Source organism: Tenebrio molitor, chromosome 1 (assembly GCF_963966145.1).
Source record: "Tenebrio molitor chromosome 1, icTenMoli1.1, whole genome shotgun sequence".
NCBI classification, from domain to species: Eukaryota; Metazoa; Arthropoda; class Insecta; order Coleoptera; family Tenebrionidae; genus Tenebrio; species Tenebrio molitor.
Window position 1 is genome coordinate 36,905,462 of NC_091046.1, and position 21,710 is coordinate 36,927,171.

Sequence of the window (21,710 nt, forward strand, 5' to 3'; positions counted from 1 at the left end):
CTTGGTAGCTTAAAATTTTGGAAATAAACACAGTTTTCTGAAGTTAAAACGTTAAGATCACTGTGTACACACATGCAAATCTGCACAAACTGACTCGGTCCTAGGTCTGCGGGCATTGTTGCCAAATTTACTTGAGCACGGCTAGTTCATTTAACGTTGGCTACGGTAGAACTCATATACACAAAAAGTATTTCTAATAAAAGTCTTTTCGTTTTCGAGGTAAAAATAATTGAAAATTTGGTCGAAATTTGCCGTACGCTAATGAGGTAATCAAGTTTAAAAAGGTAATTCTGGTTGCTTGGCACCAATTTCTTTAGTAACGGTACCTATCTGTAACACTTATATCAAGAGCGGCAAGGCGACTATACAGCGAGCGTTTTCCTGAAGGAGTCCTTCCGTCCCGTTGTGTTTATGTGAGACTGGTTCTGACTGGTCCAATAGGTTGGCGTCCCGGATCCCTCGATTTAACCCCTTTGGATTTTTATTTTTGGGGCCACACGATACGAAAGATTTGGTATACGAAGTTGAAATAAATACAGAAAACCAACTCCGGAAACGCATAGCAGACGCTGCGAACCAGATTCGTAATAATCCAGAATGCTGAATTCTGTTTATGAAAATTGGTACCGGCGTACTCAAAGGTGCCAAGGGAAGGGACATAGAATATTTATTATAAAATAATTTTTCTAACCTAGTTTACAGTTACCTTTTATTAGTTGTTATTCTGAGTTAAAAAAGAAAAGTACGAATATGTAAAATGTAAATAATTCAACTTGAAAATAAATTTATTATCAATTACTTACATTACCTTTTATGTTTACTAGTTGTTACTTTCATCCGATTATTAATAATAAACAAGTCGATGACAAAAAGTTGTATCCTGCAAAAATTAGCGTACGGGAATTTTGTGTCGCCGACAATATGTAGGTATGTACATCTAATGTTAAGAAGGTATGCTGTTCTGGACTATCACAACCATCTAGTCAAATATATGTAGATACATGTTTTATTATAAAATTACGTGTTTCTGTGTTGAATCTTTTATCTGTCTTGAGCGTCTTGCCATTAGAAGTAATGCTGGTTTTATGATCAATATTTGACAAAATGCCTATTTTTTAAACTTATTGCCATAAGATTCATGGTGCTGGTTGATTATTTAACAAAACAAAACAACTGGTTTAGTAAAGGGTGAATTATTTCATCAATCTACCAGACAAACACAACTTTAATTAACGAATTCGAAACAAAATAAAAAAACCCTATGATCAATTAAAATTGGATCCGGGGTTTCTCTGCAAGGACATTATGCAAAATATCTCTATTAAGAATGAAGTGCCACGAAGTTGACAATTCCAAGAAGGTTATGATGATAAGAAGTATTTATCTAAACTTGTAACAGAAGAAGAGTAAATGTTGTATAGTAAAGAAAAAATAATTAATGTTATCCCCAAGTTTAACTCAATTACAAATTTTGTCTATCATACGGGACATATTATCCAAAGTACCTATGTGTTTAATTTTTATGTAATCCTGACAAAATTCATGCAACCCTGAATATCTTCTCATCGAAAAATTAATCCTGATAAGAAAAAACAGCGGAAGTAAGTACATATGTAGTTCTTTTTTTACCACTGGTTGTGTGGTTGTAAAAAGTGACGCGATAATACTAGGTAAGTGCACTGGTTTTTTTATTACTGTTTTTTCTTTTGTAGTCTCGTAAAATACTGTTAGTAAAAAAAATGAAAACACAAAAATATCGACGATAACGATAAGCTATGAGAAGGCCCAGGAACGACCGCGAACGTGTTTAGACTTGTCAATGTGCAATGTCGCAACTTACAAGTTTGGAAAATTTACCTACTAACTAGTTCAAAGCGTTGTGTTCAAACTTGTTATTATTTTTTTTAATTACTTAAGATAATCCCTTGAGTATGACTAAAACTTACTACATATTTTGGCATGAATTTTTGAAATTATTTTGTCTTACATTAAAATAAACGCAACTACACCCATTATGCTAATAAACAAGTTTCGAACGAACTTTACCCATGTCATTTAATACGTGCGTATTAAAATTTAGAGGATAATTGGATAAAATACCTTTGTGTTTAGTCCAAAACATTAATAGTTTACGAGTAAAATAAATTTCAAACTAGTAGGTAGGTACTATCGATATATGTTGATAAAACTAAATTGTTAGTTTTAATTATTTTAGAAGATTGAAATATTAAAATTTATGTGGACACTCAACAATAAAATATGTACCTACATATTTGTATGTACCTATTCAAAATCAATAATGACACATAGTCATTAGTTATAAATTATAGGATGAAGTATGTAAGCTGGAAATCGGATTATATCTCCAGAAGTATGTGTGAATCGAAATAAAAAAACTTATAAAAGACTATCGTAGTCGGAACAAATTTCAGTCGAGTGCTGTCATTCGTAGATTAAACAACACTTACCGCCCGTAGACAAATTAAATTCAAGGCCGGTGTTTTTCATTTATACGATGGGACATATTTTAAAACTTGCTTTTGTAATTATAACAGTTTTCATTGCTTACCAAATTAGTAAACTATATGAAACTCCACCTATTCCCAAATTAGAAGATACATGGTGGGGCCCTCGTGATCCTTCCAAGGAAGACATTTCGATTCAACCATTTATAATTGATATATCGGACTCGGTAAGTATTGACAACCGATGAGAGAAAATTTATTTTATCCCAGTATACGAGTACCTACGGCATGCAATAAGTCGAGCATCGGTCAAGGTGAAATTTTTATAAATACATACTCGGTATTGATATCACCGATTTTTTTCACAGCTGATGGCTAAAAATTGATAAGCAAGAATGACGGTTTCAAGAGGTATTTGAGCGTATGTTATTTTCTTCTTACAATTTTGAAAGAAATATGAAAAGTAATGTTAAATTAGTAAATTACCAAATTACTATGTTTTGAATGCAATTTATTCTATTAAGTGAATTCCTCTACAGGGTGTTTGAAAATATGACACTTTGAGAATCTAATTATTTATTCAAAATATTTGTGAAACTATTGTAGCACCTAAATTGTTATTATCATCTCATTTGATGAAATGTAAACAATTTGACTGAACTCCATTCCTTTAAGGTTCTAAAAGATCTGCAACACCGCTTAGCTAATGCAAGGCCACTGACACCTCCTTTAGAAGGAGTCCAGCATCAATACGGCATAAATACAAAGCTGCTAAATAACATAATAGACTTCTGGCGGACCAAATACAATTGGAGAGAGCGAGAAAAATTCTTAAATCAATTCCCACAATTTAAAGTTAGCGTCCAAGGTCTGCGGATCCATTATATACACGTGAAGCCCTCAAATCCAGGAGGTCTCAAAGTGCTCCCTCTTTTGTTACTACACGGTTGGCCAGGATCCGTTCGCGAATTCTACGGACTAATCCCACTGTTAACCAAACCAAGAGCCGGTCAAGATTTCGTTTTCGAAGTGATCGTTCCCTCTCTCCCGGGATATGGATTTTCAGAAGCTGCTGTGCGACCGGGATTGGGGGCCATCGAAATGTCAGTGGTCTTCAAGAACTTCATGAAGAGATTAGGTTTGGAGAAATATTACATTCACGGAGGCGATTGGGGTGCTATTATTGTGCAGCACATGGCGGCGTTGTTCCCAGAACAAATTGAAGGGGTGCATTCCAGTATGTGTTCAGTCAACTCTTTTCTAGCTAATGTCAAGCTGCTCGTGGGCAGTATTTACCCTCCTCTTATCATATCCAAAGAATGTGAAAAGAAAATCTATCCCTTGTCTTCGTTCTTCTCGAATTTGATGCTGGAAATGGGCTACATGCATTTACAAGCAACTAAACCGGACACAGTGGGAGTGGGATTAAATGATTCTCCGGTGGGTCTGGCAGCTTATATTTTGGAGAAATTTATTACGTGGACTAACAGCGAGTGGAAAAATTTAGAAGATGGAGGGCTGACGAAGAAATTCACCTACACCGATCTCTTGGACAATGTTATGATTTATTGGGTCACGGGATCAATCACAACTTCTGCGAGGCTGTATTCAGAAACGTTTAACAAAGCTCAAATGTCTCTAGGTGTTGACGGGTAGGTAACTGGTACTAAAAATTTACATTTATAACTGAAATTATCTGTTTAGAATTCCTGTAACTGTTCCTAGTGCATGTGCGAGGTTTCCAAACGAGATTGCTATTCAGCCGTCAATAATTTTGAAGGAGAAGTATCACAATCTTGTTCACCTCTCTGATTACCCGGATGGCGGTCATTTTGCAGCATTCGAGTTGCCCAAAGTGATGGCTGAAGATATTTTCACCGCCACCGAGAAGATGCGTTCATTTAACATCACACAAACGTGATTTCTTAATTTGTTTTTGTATTTTTTTAAAATAAAAGTTGTTGATTGGAATATAGTGTTATAATGCGGAACCATTGCTGGACCAGGTCAACCCCAAGGAAATTTTAGACCAAAGCCACCATCCACCCTGGCTCAGACAACCACCCCCTCTAACTCGCGCTCTTCCTCCGTGGAACAGAAAAGTATACAGATACAATCAATTAGTTTTCAATATTTTGGTTAGCTTATTGTTCCGTTTATTAAACCAATTTATTCATTAATTAGGTTTTGTAAAAAAAAAACATAGAGTGTTTCGGTTTTAAACACCCCGGTAACGCGTGGTGTTACAATGTTAGCTTTTTAAATTTTATTCTGAAAAACCATGGTTTTTATAAACTAATAATAAATTGTAATAAAATAAAAAGAAAACTACAGGGTTATTCACCATTCACCGTAGAGTTCCAGCGAAAATTTAATGTTATGCAACACAAAATACCAAAAGCTCAGATTGCTAGATACCATGTTTAACGTTTTAGTTCTCTATGTAATGTTATAAGATGAATCATTTTATAGTCTGACATAATAAAAAAATTCGCACGTTTTACACGATTTTATCATGTATTCAAACGATAAAAAACAGACATGATTCTCATTTTTAGTGAATGCCGTAAAAATGCTGTTCAACCTCCACATGTTTACTCTCAAAGAGAGGTATCCAAATACATAGGTCTATTTCTAACGTTTTTGTCTAATGTTGATTTCGTCCAATATTTTTTCATATAACCTTACATAGAGAACAAAATGACATTTTGACTTTTAAATGAAACTATGTACCGAGCGATCATTTAAAAAATAAATCGAGTTTGCTTTGGAGCCTATGCTATAGCATGGGTTGCCATAGGTAACACGCCGACTCGATTTATTTTTTAATTGATCGCACCGTACTTTGATTCCTTATTTGTAAAACGTTAAACATGGTATCTACCAATCTGAGCTTTTAGTACAGGGTTATTCGAAATTATTGTAGTCGAAACAGGCCATGCCCATGTTATTACATTTTTGCCGCTTTCATGTGAACTGTCAATTTTGTCGCTGTCACTGTCATTTTTTAGGTGAAAATTGCGGTGATGAGATTTTTATTTATTTTTGTTAAATTAACGATTGAATCCAGAAATATTGAATTGTTTTGCAATCAATTTTAAAAATATGGAGTTGTTTTGCACCCAGTTTAACTCTCGTGTGTGAATGGTGTGTACTATCGCGGCCAAAATACTTTGGTCGTCAATGTGACATAAATGACATTCAATTGTAAAGCAAGCTTTAGGATGTTTAACCTTATTTTTTACTGTTGTCAAAATTATTTTATTCCATCAGTGTCATACGGGTGGGGTAAATCCCAGCTGCGGAGGCAGGGTTCAAAAGCAAAAGATCAACATGGTCGCCGTTTAGACAACATTCAGAAAGAAGCAAGTAAGACGATTCTATATTTATCAAAAACTGAATATGCCATATTTTTGACAAGAATAATTTGAAATTTTCATGTATATTGACATTAATAGTTTATTTACATTTGAAGTGTCAAAAAGTGACGACCAAAGTATTTTGGCCGCGATAGTACTCACTTATTCACATCTTTTCGATGTTTTTTTATGTGGAGCGGCAACCATAAATTTTACATTCAGTTTTCACGCCTACTTCGACTACAATCATTTAGAATAATCCTGTATGTTGTATTGCATAACATTAAATTTTCACGGGAACTCTACGGTGAATAACCCTGTATAACATAACATAGAATTTGTTGAGTAAGCACCTTAGCAAAACGCTTCGTCATGGTGACCAAGGTTCGGAACAGTGATATTCACTTTATTGAATTATCACTCTGTTTATTTTGAGCGACTATTATCCAATCAAAGATGTGCGGCGTTAATATCAGATAATCACAATTATGCCATGAAATTTTTCAAATTTAAAACTTCCATCATGAGTTGCACTCACGGCTACAATGGTTATAGTCATTCTAAAATAATGATTAAAATCTATGCTTTTCCTCGTTCGCCTTTGATTAGCGGGCTGAACAAGTGTATGAAGGATCTCGAAGAATTCTCGAACTTGGACTTCTTTAGGTACCATTTGGTCATGCATTTCCGACTAAGAGAACTGTGATGCTAATTTGTCATAGATACGGTCCATCCTATTGCTTTAGGCGATGGGCGAGTCGTGATACGCGTAGACTCTCCTTTCTCTGTTATTTAGTGGTACTGCCAGTTGTGTTTCTTCCAGTCATTGTCGGCAGTGTATCGATATAGAACTCCCCGAGTGAGGACATATCCTCTTCCGGTTCATCGGCTGGAATCTTCCAGATTACCATGCTCCAAGGCGTCGATTATCTTCTTCAGCTTTGGATGAGCGAATTGCTTATTAGGTACATAAGATTTAAGTGTCATCAACCAGCTAAGAGGCTGATGATTGGTGACCCTGATAGCTGTAGCTTCTTCCGGGTACTATCTTCTGAATTCGTAAACAACCCTTACAAAGACAAGGGGTTCTCGCTCCGTAGTGTAGTAGTTTTTTTTTCTGGAGGCTTTACGAGGGGTCTTGTGTATTCAATGGGGTGTTCTTCTGGTCCCTCTCCCTGAAGCAAGTCAACTCCGAGTACATACGAGTCGCCGTCCGTTCTGAGCTTGTCAGACTTATTCGTATTGTTCTTCTTTGTCAAGTGGATAAGAGGTTTTACAACTCCGGCGAAATTGGTACGTACCTGCGGTACCAGTTGCACATCTGCAGGAACATGGACACCCTTGACGGGTGATGATGTGTCCTAATTATTTCACCATATCTCATCCGAAACAACGAATTTGTCGATGCATTCTTAGTCTGACGCAGACGAGCAAAGTGTGATCGTAGATCTTCGACATGTTTCTGAAACGTTGATGATCGTCCAAGCAAGCTAAAATTCTTACTTGGCCCATCTCTAACTGGAATCAATCCATGAGTCTCTGGAAAGTGGAGGAAGCGTAGCGTAATCTGAATCAGTCTTTCTTGTATATCTGGATTTGACATTAATCTGCCTACAGACCCATGGTGGAGATGTCTTGCGCGTTGTAGATCGCGTATAACAGATCTTTTCCCAAGTGGATAGATGTGGTGACTTCGTTGAGTTGGCAATGGTCGACACACAGGTGGATGGACCTATCTGGCTTCGGGACGAGAACCACAGGAGTGGTCCAGGAGCTCTCTCGTTCTTCTATTATTTCGCCTTTCAATAGGCGGGTGACATCCGCTTGTAGTAGTTTTTGGTGGCGGCCTTCTAGGATAAATAAGTCGACGTTATTTTCCAGAAGATCATTTTTAACATGTCTCGCTGCATTGTGGAAAGGTGTAAGCCTTCGCTTGTCGGTCGAAGCGTCACAGGTTGCATGCACCACGTTCAACAAACTGAAGGTTTAGATATACAAATGAGTCTTTTCCGGCGACATTGACTCAATTCCCACTTGCTATATATTGTGGGCCGTTTAATTAAAGTACTTTCGGAATTGCAGAAATGGCAGAAGCAACATAGTTGTTGTGATGCCCGAGACAACGCCGCGCTCTAAGTCTTGTGCTTTGAACTTTTATCTTTGTTCGCATAACTCTCTGTAGAGTTCAGTACATACTAACAAGCCTAGATCTAACAAGGCTAGTGTCAAGGTAGGCAGTCTGCCGTGTAGTATTTTAACAGTTTATTTACAAGTATACCTACAAAATAATAAAAAATAATGAAGTAGGGATATGCACTAGCAACTCGACAGAGCAAGATAACTTCATCTCTGGTGACACTGGTGACAGTCCAATTCTAGGATCCCTTGGATGCGCTAGTTAAGTGGTTGACAAGGGGTGCATACCCCATCCCAGCGAGGGTGACAAGTGGCTCAAACGGACAAGGTGGTGCAGAGCGCTTCACTACTAATATGTAGTTCATTAAAATAATTAGATCATTGTTTATAAATTATATAATTGCATTGCAATCAACCAGTAGGTATTTCACAATAAAGTATGTGGGCTGTAAATCAGATTATGTATCTATTTTAGAAGTATGTGTGAGTTTAAATAGATACTCATATAAACAAGAAATAGCTTATAAAAGACTATCGGCAGTCGGAACAAATTTCAGTCGAGTCCTATCATTCGTAGATCAAACATCACTCACCGCGTGTAGATATATTAAATTCAAGGCCGGTGATTATCATTTATACAATGGGACTTATTTTAAAACTTGTTCTTGCAATTATAACAGTTTTCATAGCTTACCAAATTAGTAAACTATATGAAACTCCGCCTATTCCCAATTTAGAAGATACATGGTGGGGCCCCCGTGATTCCTCCAAAGAAGACACCTCGATTCAACCATTTAAAATTGATGTATCGGATACTGTAAGTATTAACAACCGACCAGGGAATAATTATTTTGTCCCACTAAGAACACGGCACGCAGTATCTCAGAGCATTGGTCAAGGTCAAATTTTTATAAATACGAGGTATTGATACCACAAAATGTGCACGGCTGGCTAACTGCTAAAAAATTGATAAGTAAAAATAACGGTTAGGTACATGTTTCAAGGCTGCTTGAGTTTATCTGATTGTTTTCTTACCATTCTGAAATATAAAAAATATGTATAAAAAGCAAAATTATTAAATTGCTAAATGACCATGTTTTGAAATCCATTCTTTTAAGTGAATCCCTCTACATACTATAATTTTTGAAAATATGGCCATTTTGATTCTGATTTAAGTATTCAAAATATTTGTAAAAGTGCTAAGTAGAGCATTTAAATTGTTGTGTTTCTATATCATTTGGAAATGTAAATAATTTGACTGAATTCCATTTCTTCAAGGTTCTAAAAGATCTGCAACATCGCTTAGCTAATGCAAGGCCGCTAACACCTCCTTTAGAAGGAGTTCAGCATCAATACGGCATAAATACAAGACTGCTAAATAACATAATAGACTTCTGGCGGACCAAATACAATTGGAGAGAGAGAGAAAAATTCTTAAATCAGTTCCCACAATTTAAAGTTAGCGTTCAAGGTCTGCGGATCCATTACATACACGTGAAGCCCTCAAATCCAGGAGGTCTCAAAGTGCTCCCTCTTTTGTTACTACACGGTTGGCCAGGTTCCGTTCGCGAATTCTACGGACTAATCCCACTGTTAACCAAACCAAGAGCCGGTCAAGATTTCGTTTTCGAAGTGATCGTTCCCTCTCTCCCAGGATATGGATTTTCTGAAGGTGCCGTGCGACCGGGTTTGGGGGCCATCGAAATGTCAGTGGTGTTCAAGAACTTCATGAAAAGATTAGGTTTTGAGAAATATTACATTCACGGAGGCGATTGGGGTGCTATTATTGTGCAGCACATGGCGGCGTTGTTCCCAGAACAAATTGAAGGGGTGCATTCCAGTATGTGTTCAGTCAACTCTTTTCTAGCTAACGTCAAGTTGCTCGTGGGCAGTATTTACCCTCCTCTTATCGTGTCCAAAGAATATGAGAACAAAGTGTACCCCTTGTCTACATTCTTCTCGAATTTGATGCTGGAAATGGGCTACATGCATTTACAAGCAACTAAACCGGACACAGTGGGAGTGGGATTAAATGATTCTCCGGTGGGTCTGGCAGCTTATATTTTGGAGAAATTTATTACGTGGACTAACAGCGAGTGGAAAAATTTAGAAGATGGAGGGCTGACGAAGAAATTCACCTACACCGATCTCTTGGACAATGTTATGATTTATTGGGTCACGGGATCAATCACAACTTCTGTGAGGTTGTATTCAGAAACAGTAAACAAAGCTCAAATGGCACTGGGCGTTGACGGGTAGGTAATTGATATTGAAAATTTACATTTGTAACTGAAATTATGTTTTTAGAATTCCTGTAACTGTTCCTAGCGCATGTGCGCGATTTCCAAACGAACTTGCTTACTCACCGACAATAATCTTGAAGGAGAAGTATCATAACCTTGTTCACGTCTCTGATTACCAGGATGGCGGTCATTTTGCATCATTCGAGTTGCCCAAAGTAATGGCTGAAGATATTTTCACCGCCACCGAAAAGATGCGTTCATTTAATACCACACAAACGTGATGTTTCAATTTGTTTTTGTATGTTTTTTTTAAATAAAAAAAAGTTAGTTGGAATATAGTGTTAACTTTTTTTAAATTCCAATCAAAAGACACTTATTAATTATATTTTATACATGAGAGATGTCTAATGTTTATAATTAAATAGTGTGAATACTGGCTGTGCATGTGTATTGCTGGTTGAATGTAAGTTTTCTTAATAATTTTTATAATTACTAGTGTAGTAGGTCAGGTCAGGTCAGGACAAAAAGTTAAAGTAAAATATACTGTTGGCCACATGCCGTGGTGTGTTCTACATTACTATGGTAAAATTTAAATGATCTAAGACCTTCATTTTTTATATCTAGTAGACGGTGATAACAGTGAATTTGTTGAGTAAGCAGCTACCAAAACGCATGGTCATGTTAGCCAAAGTCGGCACAGTGCTACTCACTTTAGGTGAATATTATTATTCAAGTGTTATAAAACCAAATATATGTAAAGTGTCTGCTTAGCATCAGATAACATTTATTTGCATTTTTACTATAAAACTTTTCGAATACTCGTATACCTAAAGGTTCAATCATGGGTTGCGGTTGCCTTGCGGTCACGGCAATAATTATAATCGTCATTCTAAAACTCGCCGATAAAGTAAGAAAACCGTTTAAAATCCCTCCATTGCCGTACTTGGAGGACACTTGGTGGGGTCCACCAGACAAATCGGAGGAAGACACTTCGATCAAGCCCTTCACGATCAGTGTCCCTGACGAGGTAAAAAAAAAAGTCTATAAAATTTGCATCTGCTTCTTGAATAATATTTACAGGTGATAGCTGACCTTTACCAAAGACTGAAAAATGCCCGACCGCTGATCCAACCTCTTGAAGGTATACAACAACAGTACGGTTTCAACACTAGACTCTTGTCCAAAATTGTCGATTTTTGGCAAACGGAATATAACTGGAAAGAGCGCGAGACCTTCCTCAATAAATTCCCACAGTTCACGGTCGGCATCCAAGGTTTGAAGTTGCATTACATCCACGTCCAGCCTTCAAACCCGGAAGGTCATAAAGTTCTACCTTTGTTACTGCTGCACGGATGGCCGGGTTCTGTACGGGAATTTTACGAAATTATCCCACTTCTCACGACGCCACAACCTGGGCGCAATTTCGTCTTTGAAGTCATAGCACCGTCCCTCCCAGGTTATGGATTTTCTGAAGGCGCTGTACGACCTGGTTTGGGAGCGGTACAAATGGCTGTAGTTTTCAAAAATTTCATGAACAGATTGGGTTTTGAAAAATACTATATACAAGGTGGCGATTGGGGGGCTGTTATTCTACAAAACATGGCTACACTATTTCCGAAACAGGTCCTTGGTGTGCATTCAAACGTGTGTATGGTTAATACATTATTGACCAATATTAAAGTGTTCTTGTACAGCTTCTATCCAACCTTACTGGTCAAAAAAGAGCACGTTCATAAGATCTATCCCTTATCTTCAAAGTTTGCGTTCATATTGCTCGAATCAGGATATTTGCATTTACAAGCAACCAAACCGGATACTGTTGGTAAAAAAAAACCATCTTTGCTTGAATAAAACACTTTAAATATTGAAACGTTTAGGCGTAGCCCTCAATGACTCTCCAATTGGATTAGCCGCATATATTCTGGAGAAATTTATTACTGGAACTAATCAGGCTTGGAAAAACTTGGAAGATGGAGGCTTAACACAGAAATTTACGTACACAGATTTATTGGACAACATAATGATATATTGGGTGACCAATTCTATAACTACGTCCATAAGATTGTATTCAGAGACTTTAAATAAGGCTCAGATGAAACTTAAAATTAACAAGTAGGTGTGATACAATTATTATTACAGATGTAATACCTTATTTTATTTTCGTGCCGCCGGCCGGAATTTGGTAAATTACAGATCTCGAAATCGTCCAGAAACACATGCATTGCCGGCCTAGTCCGGCTAAAAGTAGGGATTTTGAGTTGTCATCGGTTTCGGTTGGCATTTGTTATCAGAATTCAATCAAACGTCAATGTTTGTTCTGTGGATAGTTCGTTAAAAATGTTTTTCTATTTATAACAACGTACAAACTACAAAGAAGCATTATTTAACTAAAATTAATTAATTAAAATTACGTTTCGAGCCACTTCTTGAATATGGGCTGATGTATTTATTATAACAAAAATAAACAATATTATATTATAACATAATTACATAAACATTTTTGTTTTATAATACAAAAATTTCCGATAATATTGCGGAATCTGGAAAAGTGCCCCGAATGCTTGCAGCGTTTCCACGTTGAATGGCAAGGGAAATCCTCTCGAAAAGGAATTTCTTTGATTTTGAATCGCCTGATTCCGCGATAAGTCGGTTTCCGATGACATTAATGAAATCGATGGCTTCTTTGCACCAAGGGCCTAAGGTTTCAAATGCTAAACCTTTAAACACGTAGTTTGACGAAATGATTGAACTATATTTGCTATGTTTGCGTTTGCAAATAATAACAAATGTTTCAGGAAAACGTCAAAAACAAAACAAATTAATTAAATTCAATAAATGTCAGGAAACAAGAGCGATGTTGATTTTAATAGTTATTTGTATCACAAGGCCAGAAACTGCACGTTTGCGAGCATGAGTTCGGTTTACAATACGAGTCGATAGACGAGTATTGTAATGTAAGTAGGAATGCTCGCAAAACAGTTTCTGGACGTGTGATACACAAAATTTTTCGTGCCGACTTCTGCGGATTTTTGTTAAATGGAAGTTAAAGCACTTGTTTTAATAATTGGTATTAGGGACTTGCTAGACTTGCTAGATTCTGTGCGTTAAATGCATAGGTAGGTGCATGGAGACCTGTAAAGCAGACCAGTGTAGTTTTCGAAGCATACGACCAAGTAATTAAGTTTCTCTCAGATCACCACCTTATTCCGTCTGAGCAGCACGGGTTCTTGCCCGGGAAATCTGTTCAATCTAATCTAATGTGTTGTATGTCCGAATGGATTAGAAGTCTTGATTCTGAACGACCATTTGATGTGGTGTATCTTGACTTCTCCAAAGCGTTCGACAGGGTTCCAAAATGCCGTCTTTTACTCAAGCTAAGTTATCTAGGTATTCGGGGTCATCTGCTTCGGTAGATTGACTCGTTCTTGAGTGATCGAACTTTTCGAGTTAGGATTGGTGGCGCGCTTAGTAGGTCTGTTGATGTTCTGAGTGGGGTGCCTCAGGGCTCCGTGCTTGGCCCTTTACTTTTTATAGCTTACACTGCTGATATTAAAGATATCTTAACATCGCCCTTTGCCATGTATGCCGATGACATCAAATTGTACAACAGTTGTAATAATACTCAGAGGCTAACGCAAGATTTTCACGCCATTTACAAATGGTCCCTTGACTGGTTACTACCTTTAAACGTGGACAAGTGCACCGTCCTGCACGTTGGTAGAAGAAATCCAGGACATGCGTACTCACTTGGGAACATGAGATTGGGAAGTACTGACTCTTGCGTTGATCTGGGTGTTCTTATCACTAACGATCTTTCCTGGACGGATCATGTTCTGCGTGTCACCAAAATAGCTAACTCGATGCTTTTTCTTCTGAGCAGGGCGTTCACCAAGGCAAGTCCAGCGGTCTTCTCAAAGCTTTACAAGACTTACGTGAGGCCTCTGTTAGAATTTGCGAACAGTGCCTGGACCCCCACCCTCCAACGGGACATTCTGCGCCTGGAGGCGGTTCAACGTAGAGCAACCAGAATTCCTTTTGGTAGAAATATGTAGACCTCCGTACCCTGAAAGGCTTGCTTTGATGAATCTTTGTTCTTTATCTGAGAGACGTAAACGCGGTGACCTAATAATAACTTACCAAGTCCTGCGTAGTGCTCATTCGCCTATTACACATCTGTTCCCCCTTGACACCTCAAAGCGTACGAGAGGACATGCTTTAAAGTTACTGAAAGATAAATTTCGCACATCTGTCAGAAAAAAATTTATTACAAATAAAGTTTTTGAAGACTGGAATGGTCTACCGAAGGAAATCGTTCTTGCCGGGATGCTAAATTTTGTAGAAAATTTGTTAGAAAATGAGAGAGGACCAATGAACGATCAGGATCTGACAAAGACAGACTATGATCCTGATCGTTCATTGGTCCTGATCGAGGGTCTCTCTCATTTTCTAACAAATTTTCTACAAAATTTAGCATCGTGTCAAACAAGCTTTAGTGTCCTTATTCATCGTATGATTTAGCGCGGGCATAACAAGCATTGCCCAAAGGCATTGCCTCTGCCCGATCGCATCATTAATAATAATAATATAACAAATTGGGTTTCTACGATATGGTTGTGGTATTGGAAGAGAGATATTCAATCGCCAACGTACGAGTACAATACATGCCAATTTTGCGATGTTGTTAATTGTTATTTAAAGTTAAAAAGGTCGTGTGTTCTGATCGTTGACTAGAACGTTGTCAAAAGAAAGCTACATAAAGAAAACTACACAGGACTTTTTTCTTGTAAAAACCTCCGCGACAGCATACCTGTCTACTAATAATAACTTAAACTAAAAAAATCATTCAAGAAAAACAATTAAAGTTCAAACGGGTTCTCATTTTTCTCTTGGCAGTACGCTAATCGGTAATCAATTAATCATTTTAGAACTCAGAACAAACATCTTTGAGAGTTTCGGTGTGGGTTACCTTTATTTCATTCTGGACGTTTTCTTTCAGTACCATGAATTTGATATAACCCCATAAAACATTCAACGAAATAAAATCAGGAAATCGCGCAGGACACTTAGTAAATTCTCTACAGAATTCAAAATTATACACTGATTTAAGGGTTTTTGAGTTTGATAATTGATAAATGTGCATTTTAGACGTTCCTTGGTTTTAGTTTATCGATAGATTGATACCCAAATTACTGTGCTGATATTAAAATATCGAAATTTAGTTATTCAAAAAATTGGGTGTCGCTATTTATAAATATTGTTAATGATGTAAGCACGTTTAAACGGAAAGGGGTAGAAAAATAAAAAAAAAATTTTTGCCAGTCTTGTGACGATCAGCTGGGTAAACATTTCACGGAGCCGCATAGTCCAGTTAAATTAAAATGTGTTGACGGATAGATAACTGCAAATAGAAATAAATATACATTTGTAACTGAAATTATGTTTTCAGAATTTCTGTAACTGTTCCTAAGACAAGGATTTCCAAAGGATATTGTTACTCCGCCGTTGATTTTGAAGGAGAAGTATCACAATCTTGTTCACTTCTTTGTTTACCCGAATTTTTACCCAAATTGATGGCTGAAGATGTTTATCACCGCCACCGAGAAGATGCGTTCATTTAATACCACACAAACATGATTTTCCAATTTTTTTCTTGTACATACATATTTTTTTAATAGAAAATTATTGGTTGGAATATAATGTTAGTTTTTATACAGCCTGAGTCAGCTAAAACAGGTCAGTCGTATAAAACAGAAACTAAAGAATAATTTGAAAATTTTTTGTGGTAAATTTAATGTGTGGTACACTCTCATTGTATGCACATTTTTTAGGATTCTATGATAATTGATAACCCTCTTAGGAGATATTAATTAAAACAAGACAAGAAAACATTTTTTGTGCAAGTTTATACCTCTTTATATTTAGTTAAAAGAAGATTTTCTTTTAATAACGTTAGTGCATTTGTTTTGGTAAAAATTAAACAGATTTGCTCAAAATAATCCCTTATTCTCAAGAATTATTTCAGCAATGTTGCTCATTTATGCAAAACAAAAGACAATAGGATCACTACTTGACTCTGTTTTGAATGCAAACGACAACATGGCTAGAATAATTCTTGAGAATAAGGGATTATTTTGAGCAATCTATTTAATTTTCACCAAAACAAATGCACTAACATTATTTTAAAAAAATCCTTCTTCAACTGAATATAAAAAGATACAAATTTGTACAAAAAATTTTGTCCTGTCGTCTTGTTTTAATTAATATCTCCTAACAGGGTTATCATAGAATCCTAAAAAATGTGCATACAATGAGAGTGTACCACACATTAAATTTACCACAAAAAATTTTCAAATTATTCTTTAGTTTCTGTTTTATACGACTGACCTGTTTTAGGTGACTCATGCTGTATATGTAGTATTATAAATAAGATTAAACCAAAGTAAGTGTTTTGCAGTAATCTCCTAATCTCTCTGCCCCTAATGAATTGAAATGAAACCTAGATAACAATAAAATTGACTGCTATCTTGTTCATGATAGATTTCGTCTAACATACAAGAGTTTTAAAAATTGTCTTTATACTGATTAGCGAAGGTTGGAGTGTGGGTGTCTAGATAAAGCACAAGATTCTAATTTTCAGCGTACCAGCACAAAAAATAAGGTCCTTAAAACTACGAAGTAGTTATTTGTATATCGAGGCTGCGAAATAGTTCTTTAACGTACCGAGAGAAAAATTGTCGCCGAGGTCGCTTGCGGCCGAGCCAAACAATCTCCAGGATGTTAAAAGGTTTCGCGGCCAACATTTTGTGTGCAACAAAAAATTTGTAAATATAAAATGAACAAGTAAAATTTCCTTCACTCTCAATAAATATAAAGTAGGCTTACATGTCGGCATGTCGCTATAGAAATGACATAAATAAAATAATTCATTTTGAAAAAAATTGTAAAAATGCCGGAAGAAAATTACGATTTTTAGTTCCGTGTACTCCTCCAGAGTTAAAAAATATTATAAACCGTGCAGTGTCTAATTTAATACCTGAAAAATATAAACGGCAGTATGAAAAATGTTACAGTGATTTTAGAGACTAGTGTAATAAGAAGAATGTGAAAACGGTATCGAAAAATGTTGTATTGGCTTATTTACTGTAATTTATTTATTGTGGAAGGTAAATCTTAAGTTCTGTTATGATAAGTTGAATCATCTGCCTCTTTTTAGGATTGGAACATCAGGGATCATGCGAAGAGATGAATTAACCAAAATGTCTATTGATGACATTCAGACACTAATAGTGATCGTTCCTGAGACAAAAACTGGCATAATCGAACTTTAACTGTCACCAATCCAGATTTTGTAATATTACACCGCAAATAAGCAGATAGATAAAGTTGACTCAAGTTGCAAAAAACCACTTTGCATTTGCAACAGCGCTTTGATCGCATTAGTCATTTGAAATTACTTTAAAACTGTACTTATATGGAAAATATTCAACCAAAACTATCATTTTCTAGTCCCTTTGTGCCTTTATTTAGTTCAAAAATATGAGAAAAATGCTGTTGCAAATGACAAGTGATTTTTTGCAACTTGAGTCAACTATATGTATGTTGTAATTTGTAAGTGTGATAATAAATTATTTCTAAAAATTCGTCTAACAGTTTTTATTTGAATTCAGTTTAAAACTCAAAACAAAACAAAACATGGAAGCTTTGCTTTGTATCAAATATTAAAATGACTTTTACTTCAACGGCCGTTGTTAAGGGCAAGAAATTGGAAGTGCTCATTTGGCATACGGTTGCTTACAAAAGTTATTTAAATCCCACATTTTTTACGTTTAATAGAGGGTGATAATGATAACACCGAATAACACCGATAAGCACCTACCAAAACGCATGGTCACGTTGGCCAAGGTCAGCACAGTGATACTCACTTCAGATAATTATCACTCTATTTATATCCAGTTGGTATTATCTAACCAACATTACGTTCTCCGTTTGCATCAAATACATACATAATCACAATCATTCATATTTGTGTCATATTTTTCGAATATAAAACTTCGAACATGAGTTGCGGTTGTGTTGTGGTTACGGCTATAATCGTCGTCATCATTCTAAAACTTGCCGACAAAGTCAGGAAACAGTTTAAAATCCCTCCATTGCCGTACTTGGAAGACACTTGGTGGGGTCCAAGAGACAAATCCGAGGAAGACACTTCAATCAAGCCCTTCACGATCAGCATCCCCGATGAGGTAAAAAAACTAAACAAATTTTGAATCTGCTTCTTGAATAATATTGACAGGTGATAGCCGACCTAAACCAGAGACTGAAAAATGCCAGACCGCTGATCCAGCCTCTTGAAGGTATCCAACACCAGTACGGTCTCAATACTAAACTCTTGTCAAAAATTGTCGATTTTTGGCGAACAGAATATAATTGGAAAGAGCGCGAGGCCTTCCTCAATAAATTCCCACAGTTCACGGTCAGCATCCAAGGTTTGAAGTTGCATTACATCCACGTCAAGCCTTCAAATCCAGAAGGTCATAAAGTGCTACCCTTGTTACTGCTGCACGGATGGCCGGGTTCTGTACGCGAATTTTACGAAATTATCCCACTTCTCACGACGCCACAACCTGGGCGCAATTTCGTCTTTGAAGTCATAGCACCGTCCCTCCCAGGTTATGGATTTTCTGAGGCTGCTGTACGACCTGGTTTGGGAGCGGTACAAATGGCTGTAGTTTTCAAAAATTTCATGAACAGATTGGGTTTTGAAAAATACTATATACAAGGTGGCGACTGGGGGGCTGTTATTGTACAAAACATGGCTACATTATATCCGAGACAGGTCCTTGGTGTGCATTCAAACATGTGTACTGTTAATTCGCTATTGTCCAATATCAAACTGTTCTTGTACAGCTTCTATCCAACCCTATTAGTCAAACAGGAACACGTTAATAAGATCTATCCCATGTCCTCGAAGTTTGCAGATAGATTGCTCGAAACAGGATATATGCATTTACAAGCAACTAAACCGGATACTGTAGGTAAGGAAATTAATCTTTGTTTGAACCAAATACTTTAAATATTAAAATGTTCAGGTGTGGCCCTCAATGATTCTCCAATTGGATTAGCCGCATATATTCTGGAGAAATTTATTACTTGGACTAATCCGGCTTGGAAAAACTTGGAAGATGGAGGCTTAACAAAAAAATATACTTACACCGATCTTTTGGACAACGTAATGATATATTGGGTGACCAATTCAATAACTACATCCATGAGATTGTATTCAGAGACTTTGAACAAGGCTCAGACGAAACTTGGAATTAGCAAGTACGATACGAATTATGTATTTTGTTATAGAAGTAATATTTTATTTTATTCTATTTTGGTCAATAATCGTCTTTATACGCCCCCAAATGAGGGCATAAATAGTTATTTATGTACCAAGGGCGTTACAACGATGATTAGGATTACGCCCGGAGAACGATGAATCCAGCTCGAGGGCTTTAGCCCGAGAGATGGATATCGTTCGATGGGCGTAATCATTCGGTGACGCCGTTGTGCATACAAGATTTTATTTTTCACTATACGTCTTCTTTAAAAAAAAAATTGGCATCTTTGCAATTATGAATTGATGAGGGCGTTATGAATTCATTACGCTCGCTTATTCTTATTACGCCCTGTTATTATTCCCCGGTTGTTATGGACATGTTTACGTATTTCGTATCCTAGGAGTTATTATGCAATTATACTAAAGTGAAAAATAATTGGCCTTTATGGCCCAGATTTGTCAAAAATTTGCCAAGCAACGGTTGGTTTAATTATTCAAACAATGGTATCAAACATTATTTGATTAAAGAAAATCATAGATTATATACACAGTAACCCTAACAACATCAAAATAGCTAACTAAATTTGCATGAACACAACTTTTAGTTGATTTCCTTTAAGGAATACTAAATATTTGTTTGAATCTTTAGAAATTATAAGATAGAATAAAACCTATGTATAGTACCACGGGCATAATTGTCGATTATGGCCCTCGGAAATTTAAAAGCCCTCGTTCCTCGGGCTTTAAACATTCCCTCGTGCCCATAATCTCCTGATTATGCCCTTAATACATAATTATTTGTTTTAGAATACCGATTACTGTACCAGCAGCCTGTGCTAGATTTTCATATGACTTAGCGTATTCCCCAACGGCCATATTGCAAGAAAAGTACAAAAATATTGTCCATGAGTCTGATTACGATGCAGGTCATTTTGCTGCCTTCGAAGAACCAAAAATTTTAGCTGACGACATTTTCATAGGAATCGAAAAAATGGAGTTGTTCCATAAAACTACATTGTTTTAATTTTAGATTCTTATTGTGAATAATCAAGATAAATATATACATATATACATATTAAATACGTTCCTCAGTCTTTTGTGTCAACTTCTTGGTGTCTACCAAATGTTGATAGTCCCTACCCTAGCAGTTTAGATTTATGAGGTTTAAGTATTATGCATTAGAATGTAAAGCGGACTAGGAATTACGACGGTCATGATCATAAGATAGAATGGTGATTCCAAAAAGAAAATTATGTCTTATAGTTCTCCCAGAGCTGCAGCGATTTTATGGCAGGGTACCATTGTATAAACGTTAACAACACCGACAATAGGTTTAAACCGCAAGTACAACCCCTAATCGTAAATTCGTCCAAGTACTACCCTTTAAACTGACAGGTATAGAACAAAAATGATGATTGACAGGGGTCTGTTTATGTCGCTTATCGGCATCTCAACAGGCGTAATAATTACTATTGCCCTGCCATAAAATCGCTGCAGCTCTGGGAGAACTATACATTTTTAGACAAAATAGGAAATGTTATTGTTTGTCTGATAAAAATTCAGTTTGGTTTCCATACTTATCTATACTGGATGCCCCAAAATTCGCGGAACAACTCAATGGGGCAATGTCAACTCATGTTAGAAAATAATGAGAAAAATATAAAAAAATTCTATACATACTTACGTTTAAATTTGAAGATATGGGGATTCGAAAGGTGCAGCTTTGATCTCATTTATTTTAAATATAAAAAAAGATTTTGACTATTTATCTTTTACTAGCCAGTGGCATAATCATTATGAACGATTGCGATCAGGTTTGCAATTTTTTTCTTCATTACTTCCAGCATTTCCAAATAGTAATTTGATGTCCGTTTTACCTCAAATAACGTACGGCAACATGGCTTTGATTTTTCTCTCTCATTTCCACGAATACAACAAAAATAAAATATTTGCAGACTATTGGAATACATAGAATGTTACACTAAATGTTGCCTCATTTAGTGTAACAAGTAGGTCCAAATCTGTTTTGTCACCGATGAGGATTTTCATCAGCGAATGTACTTTATTTGAGTTGAGAAATTTAAACTCACTTTGCGCTGGTATTTGTTTATTTTGTGAACTACCGTCTGATCTGACCGAGTGCTGGGCTCGTAGTTGATGTTAGGGTTGATGTCTCAACCTA

At 36.4% G+C, this 21,710-nt stretch overlaps 4 protein-coding genes across 5 annotated transcripts; all 4 read left to right on the forward strand.

Annotated features, from left to right (window-relative positions):
• Positions 1 to 2,289: 2,289 nt before the first annotated feature.
• On the forward strand, positions 2,290 to 4,436 carry LOC138122412 (juvenile hormone epoxide hydrolase 1-like). The gene is made up of 3 exons (XM_069036674.1): positions 2,290 to 2,692; positions 3,141 to 4,117; positions 4,170 to 4,436. Exons 1-3 carry the CDS (start codon positions 2,516 to 2,518, stop codon positions 4,384 to 4,386), a joined length of 1,371 nt encoding a protein of 456 aa, XP_068892775.1. The 5' UTR covers positions 2,290 to 2,515; the 3' UTR covers positions 4,387 to 4,436.
• A 4,057-nt stretch (positions 4,437 to 8,493) lies between these two features.
• Positions 8,494 to 10,537, forward strand: LOC138122411 (juvenile hormone epoxide hydrolase 1-like). Its single transcript, XM_069036673.1, has 3 exons — positions 8,494 to 8,777; positions 9,239 to 10,215; positions 10,268 to 10,537. Exons 1-3 carry the CDS (start codon positions 8,601 to 8,603, stop codon positions 10,482 to 10,484), a joined length of 1,371 nt encoding a protein of 456 aa, XP_068892774.1. The 5' UTR covers positions 8,494 to 8,600; the 3' UTR covers positions 10,485 to 10,537.
• A 192-nt stretch (positions 10,538 to 10,729) lies between these two features.
• Positions 10,730 to 12,654, forward strand: LOC138122413 (juvenile hormone epoxide hydrolase 2-like). 2 transcript variants are annotated; one of them, XR_011156486.1, is made up of 4 exons: positions 10,730 to 11,230; positions 11,284 to 11,847; positions 11,898 to 12,025; positions 12,081 to 12,219. XR_011156486.1 is itself a non-coding variant. In XM_069036675.1 (3 exons), the coding sequence occupies exons 1-3, from the start codon at positions 11,045 to 11,047 to the stop codon at positions 12,317 to 12,319; spliced, it is 1,167 nt and encodes a 388-aa protein (XP_068892776.1). In that variant the 5' UTR covers positions 10,730 to 11,044; the 3' UTR covers positions 12,320 to 12,654. The 2 variants fall into 2 exon arrangements, 1 of the variants encoding a protein (XP_068892776.1); XM_069036675.1 differs by having other exon boundaries at positions 11,284 to 12,025; positions 12,081 to 12,654.
• A 5,456-nt stretch (positions 12,655 to 18,110) lies between these two features.
• Positions 18,111 to 20,622, forward strand: LOC138122409 (juvenile hormone epoxide hydrolase 1-like). Its single transcript, XM_069036672.1, has 4 exons — positions 18,111 to 18,446; positions 18,497 to 19,238; positions 19,293 to 19,527; positions 20,336 to 20,622. The coding sequence occupies exons 1-4, from the start codon at positions 18,261 to 18,263 to the stop codon at positions 20,550 to 20,552; spliced, it is 1,380 nt and encodes a 459-aa protein (XP_068892773.1). The 5' UTR covers positions 18,111 to 18,260; the 3' UTR covers positions 20,553 to 20,622.
• The last annotated feature ends 1,088 nt before the right edge of the window (positions 20,623 to 21,710 follow it).

Coding starts and splice junctions, on each gene's coding strand:
- LOC138122412 (XM_069036674.1), top strand. CDS start 2,516: ATGGGACATATTTTAAAACTTGCTTTTGTAATTATAACAGTTTTCATT. Junction 2,693..3,140: donor TAATTGATATATCGGACTCG/GTAAGTATTGAC, acceptor CATTCCTTTAAG/GTTCTAAAAGATCTGCAACA. Junction 4,118..4,169: donor ATGTCTCTAGGTGTTGACGG/GTAGGTAACTGG, acceptor TTATCTGTTTAG/AATTCCTGTAACTGTTCCTA.
- LOC138122411 (XM_069036673.1), top strand. CDS start 8,601: ATGGGACTTATTTTAAAACTTGTTCTTGCAATTATAACAGTTTTCATA. Junction 8,778..9,238: donor AAATTGATGTATCGGATACT/GTAAGTATTAAC, acceptor CATTTCTTCAAG/GTTCTAAAAGATCTGCAACA. Junction 10,216..10,267: donor ATGGCACTGGGCGTTGACGG/GTAGGTAATTGA, acceptor TTATGTTTTTAG/AATTCCTGTAACTGTTCCTA.
- LOC138122413 (XM_069036675.1), top strand. CDS start 11,045: ATGGGTTGCGGTTGCCTTGCGGTCACGGCAATAATTATAATCGTCATT. Junction 11,231..11,283: donor CGATCAGTGTCCCTGACGAG/GTAAAAAAAAAA, acceptor TAATATTTACAG/GTGATAGCTGACCTTTACCA. Junction 12,026..12,080: donor AACCAAACCGGATACTGTTG/GTAAAAAAAAAC, acceptor TGAAACGTTTAG/GCGTAGCCCTCAATGACTCT.
- LOC138122409 (XM_069036672.1), top strand. CDS start 18,261: ATGAGTTGCGGTTGTGTTGTGGTTACGGCTATAATCGTCGTCATCATT. Junction 18,447..18,496: donor CGATCAGCATCCCCGATGAG/GTAAAAAAACTA, acceptor TAATATTGACAG/GTGATAGCCGACCTAAACCA. Junction 19,239..19,292: donor AACTAAACCGGATACTGTAG/GTAAGGAAATTA, acceptor TAAAATGTTCAG/GTGTGGCCCTCAATGATTCT.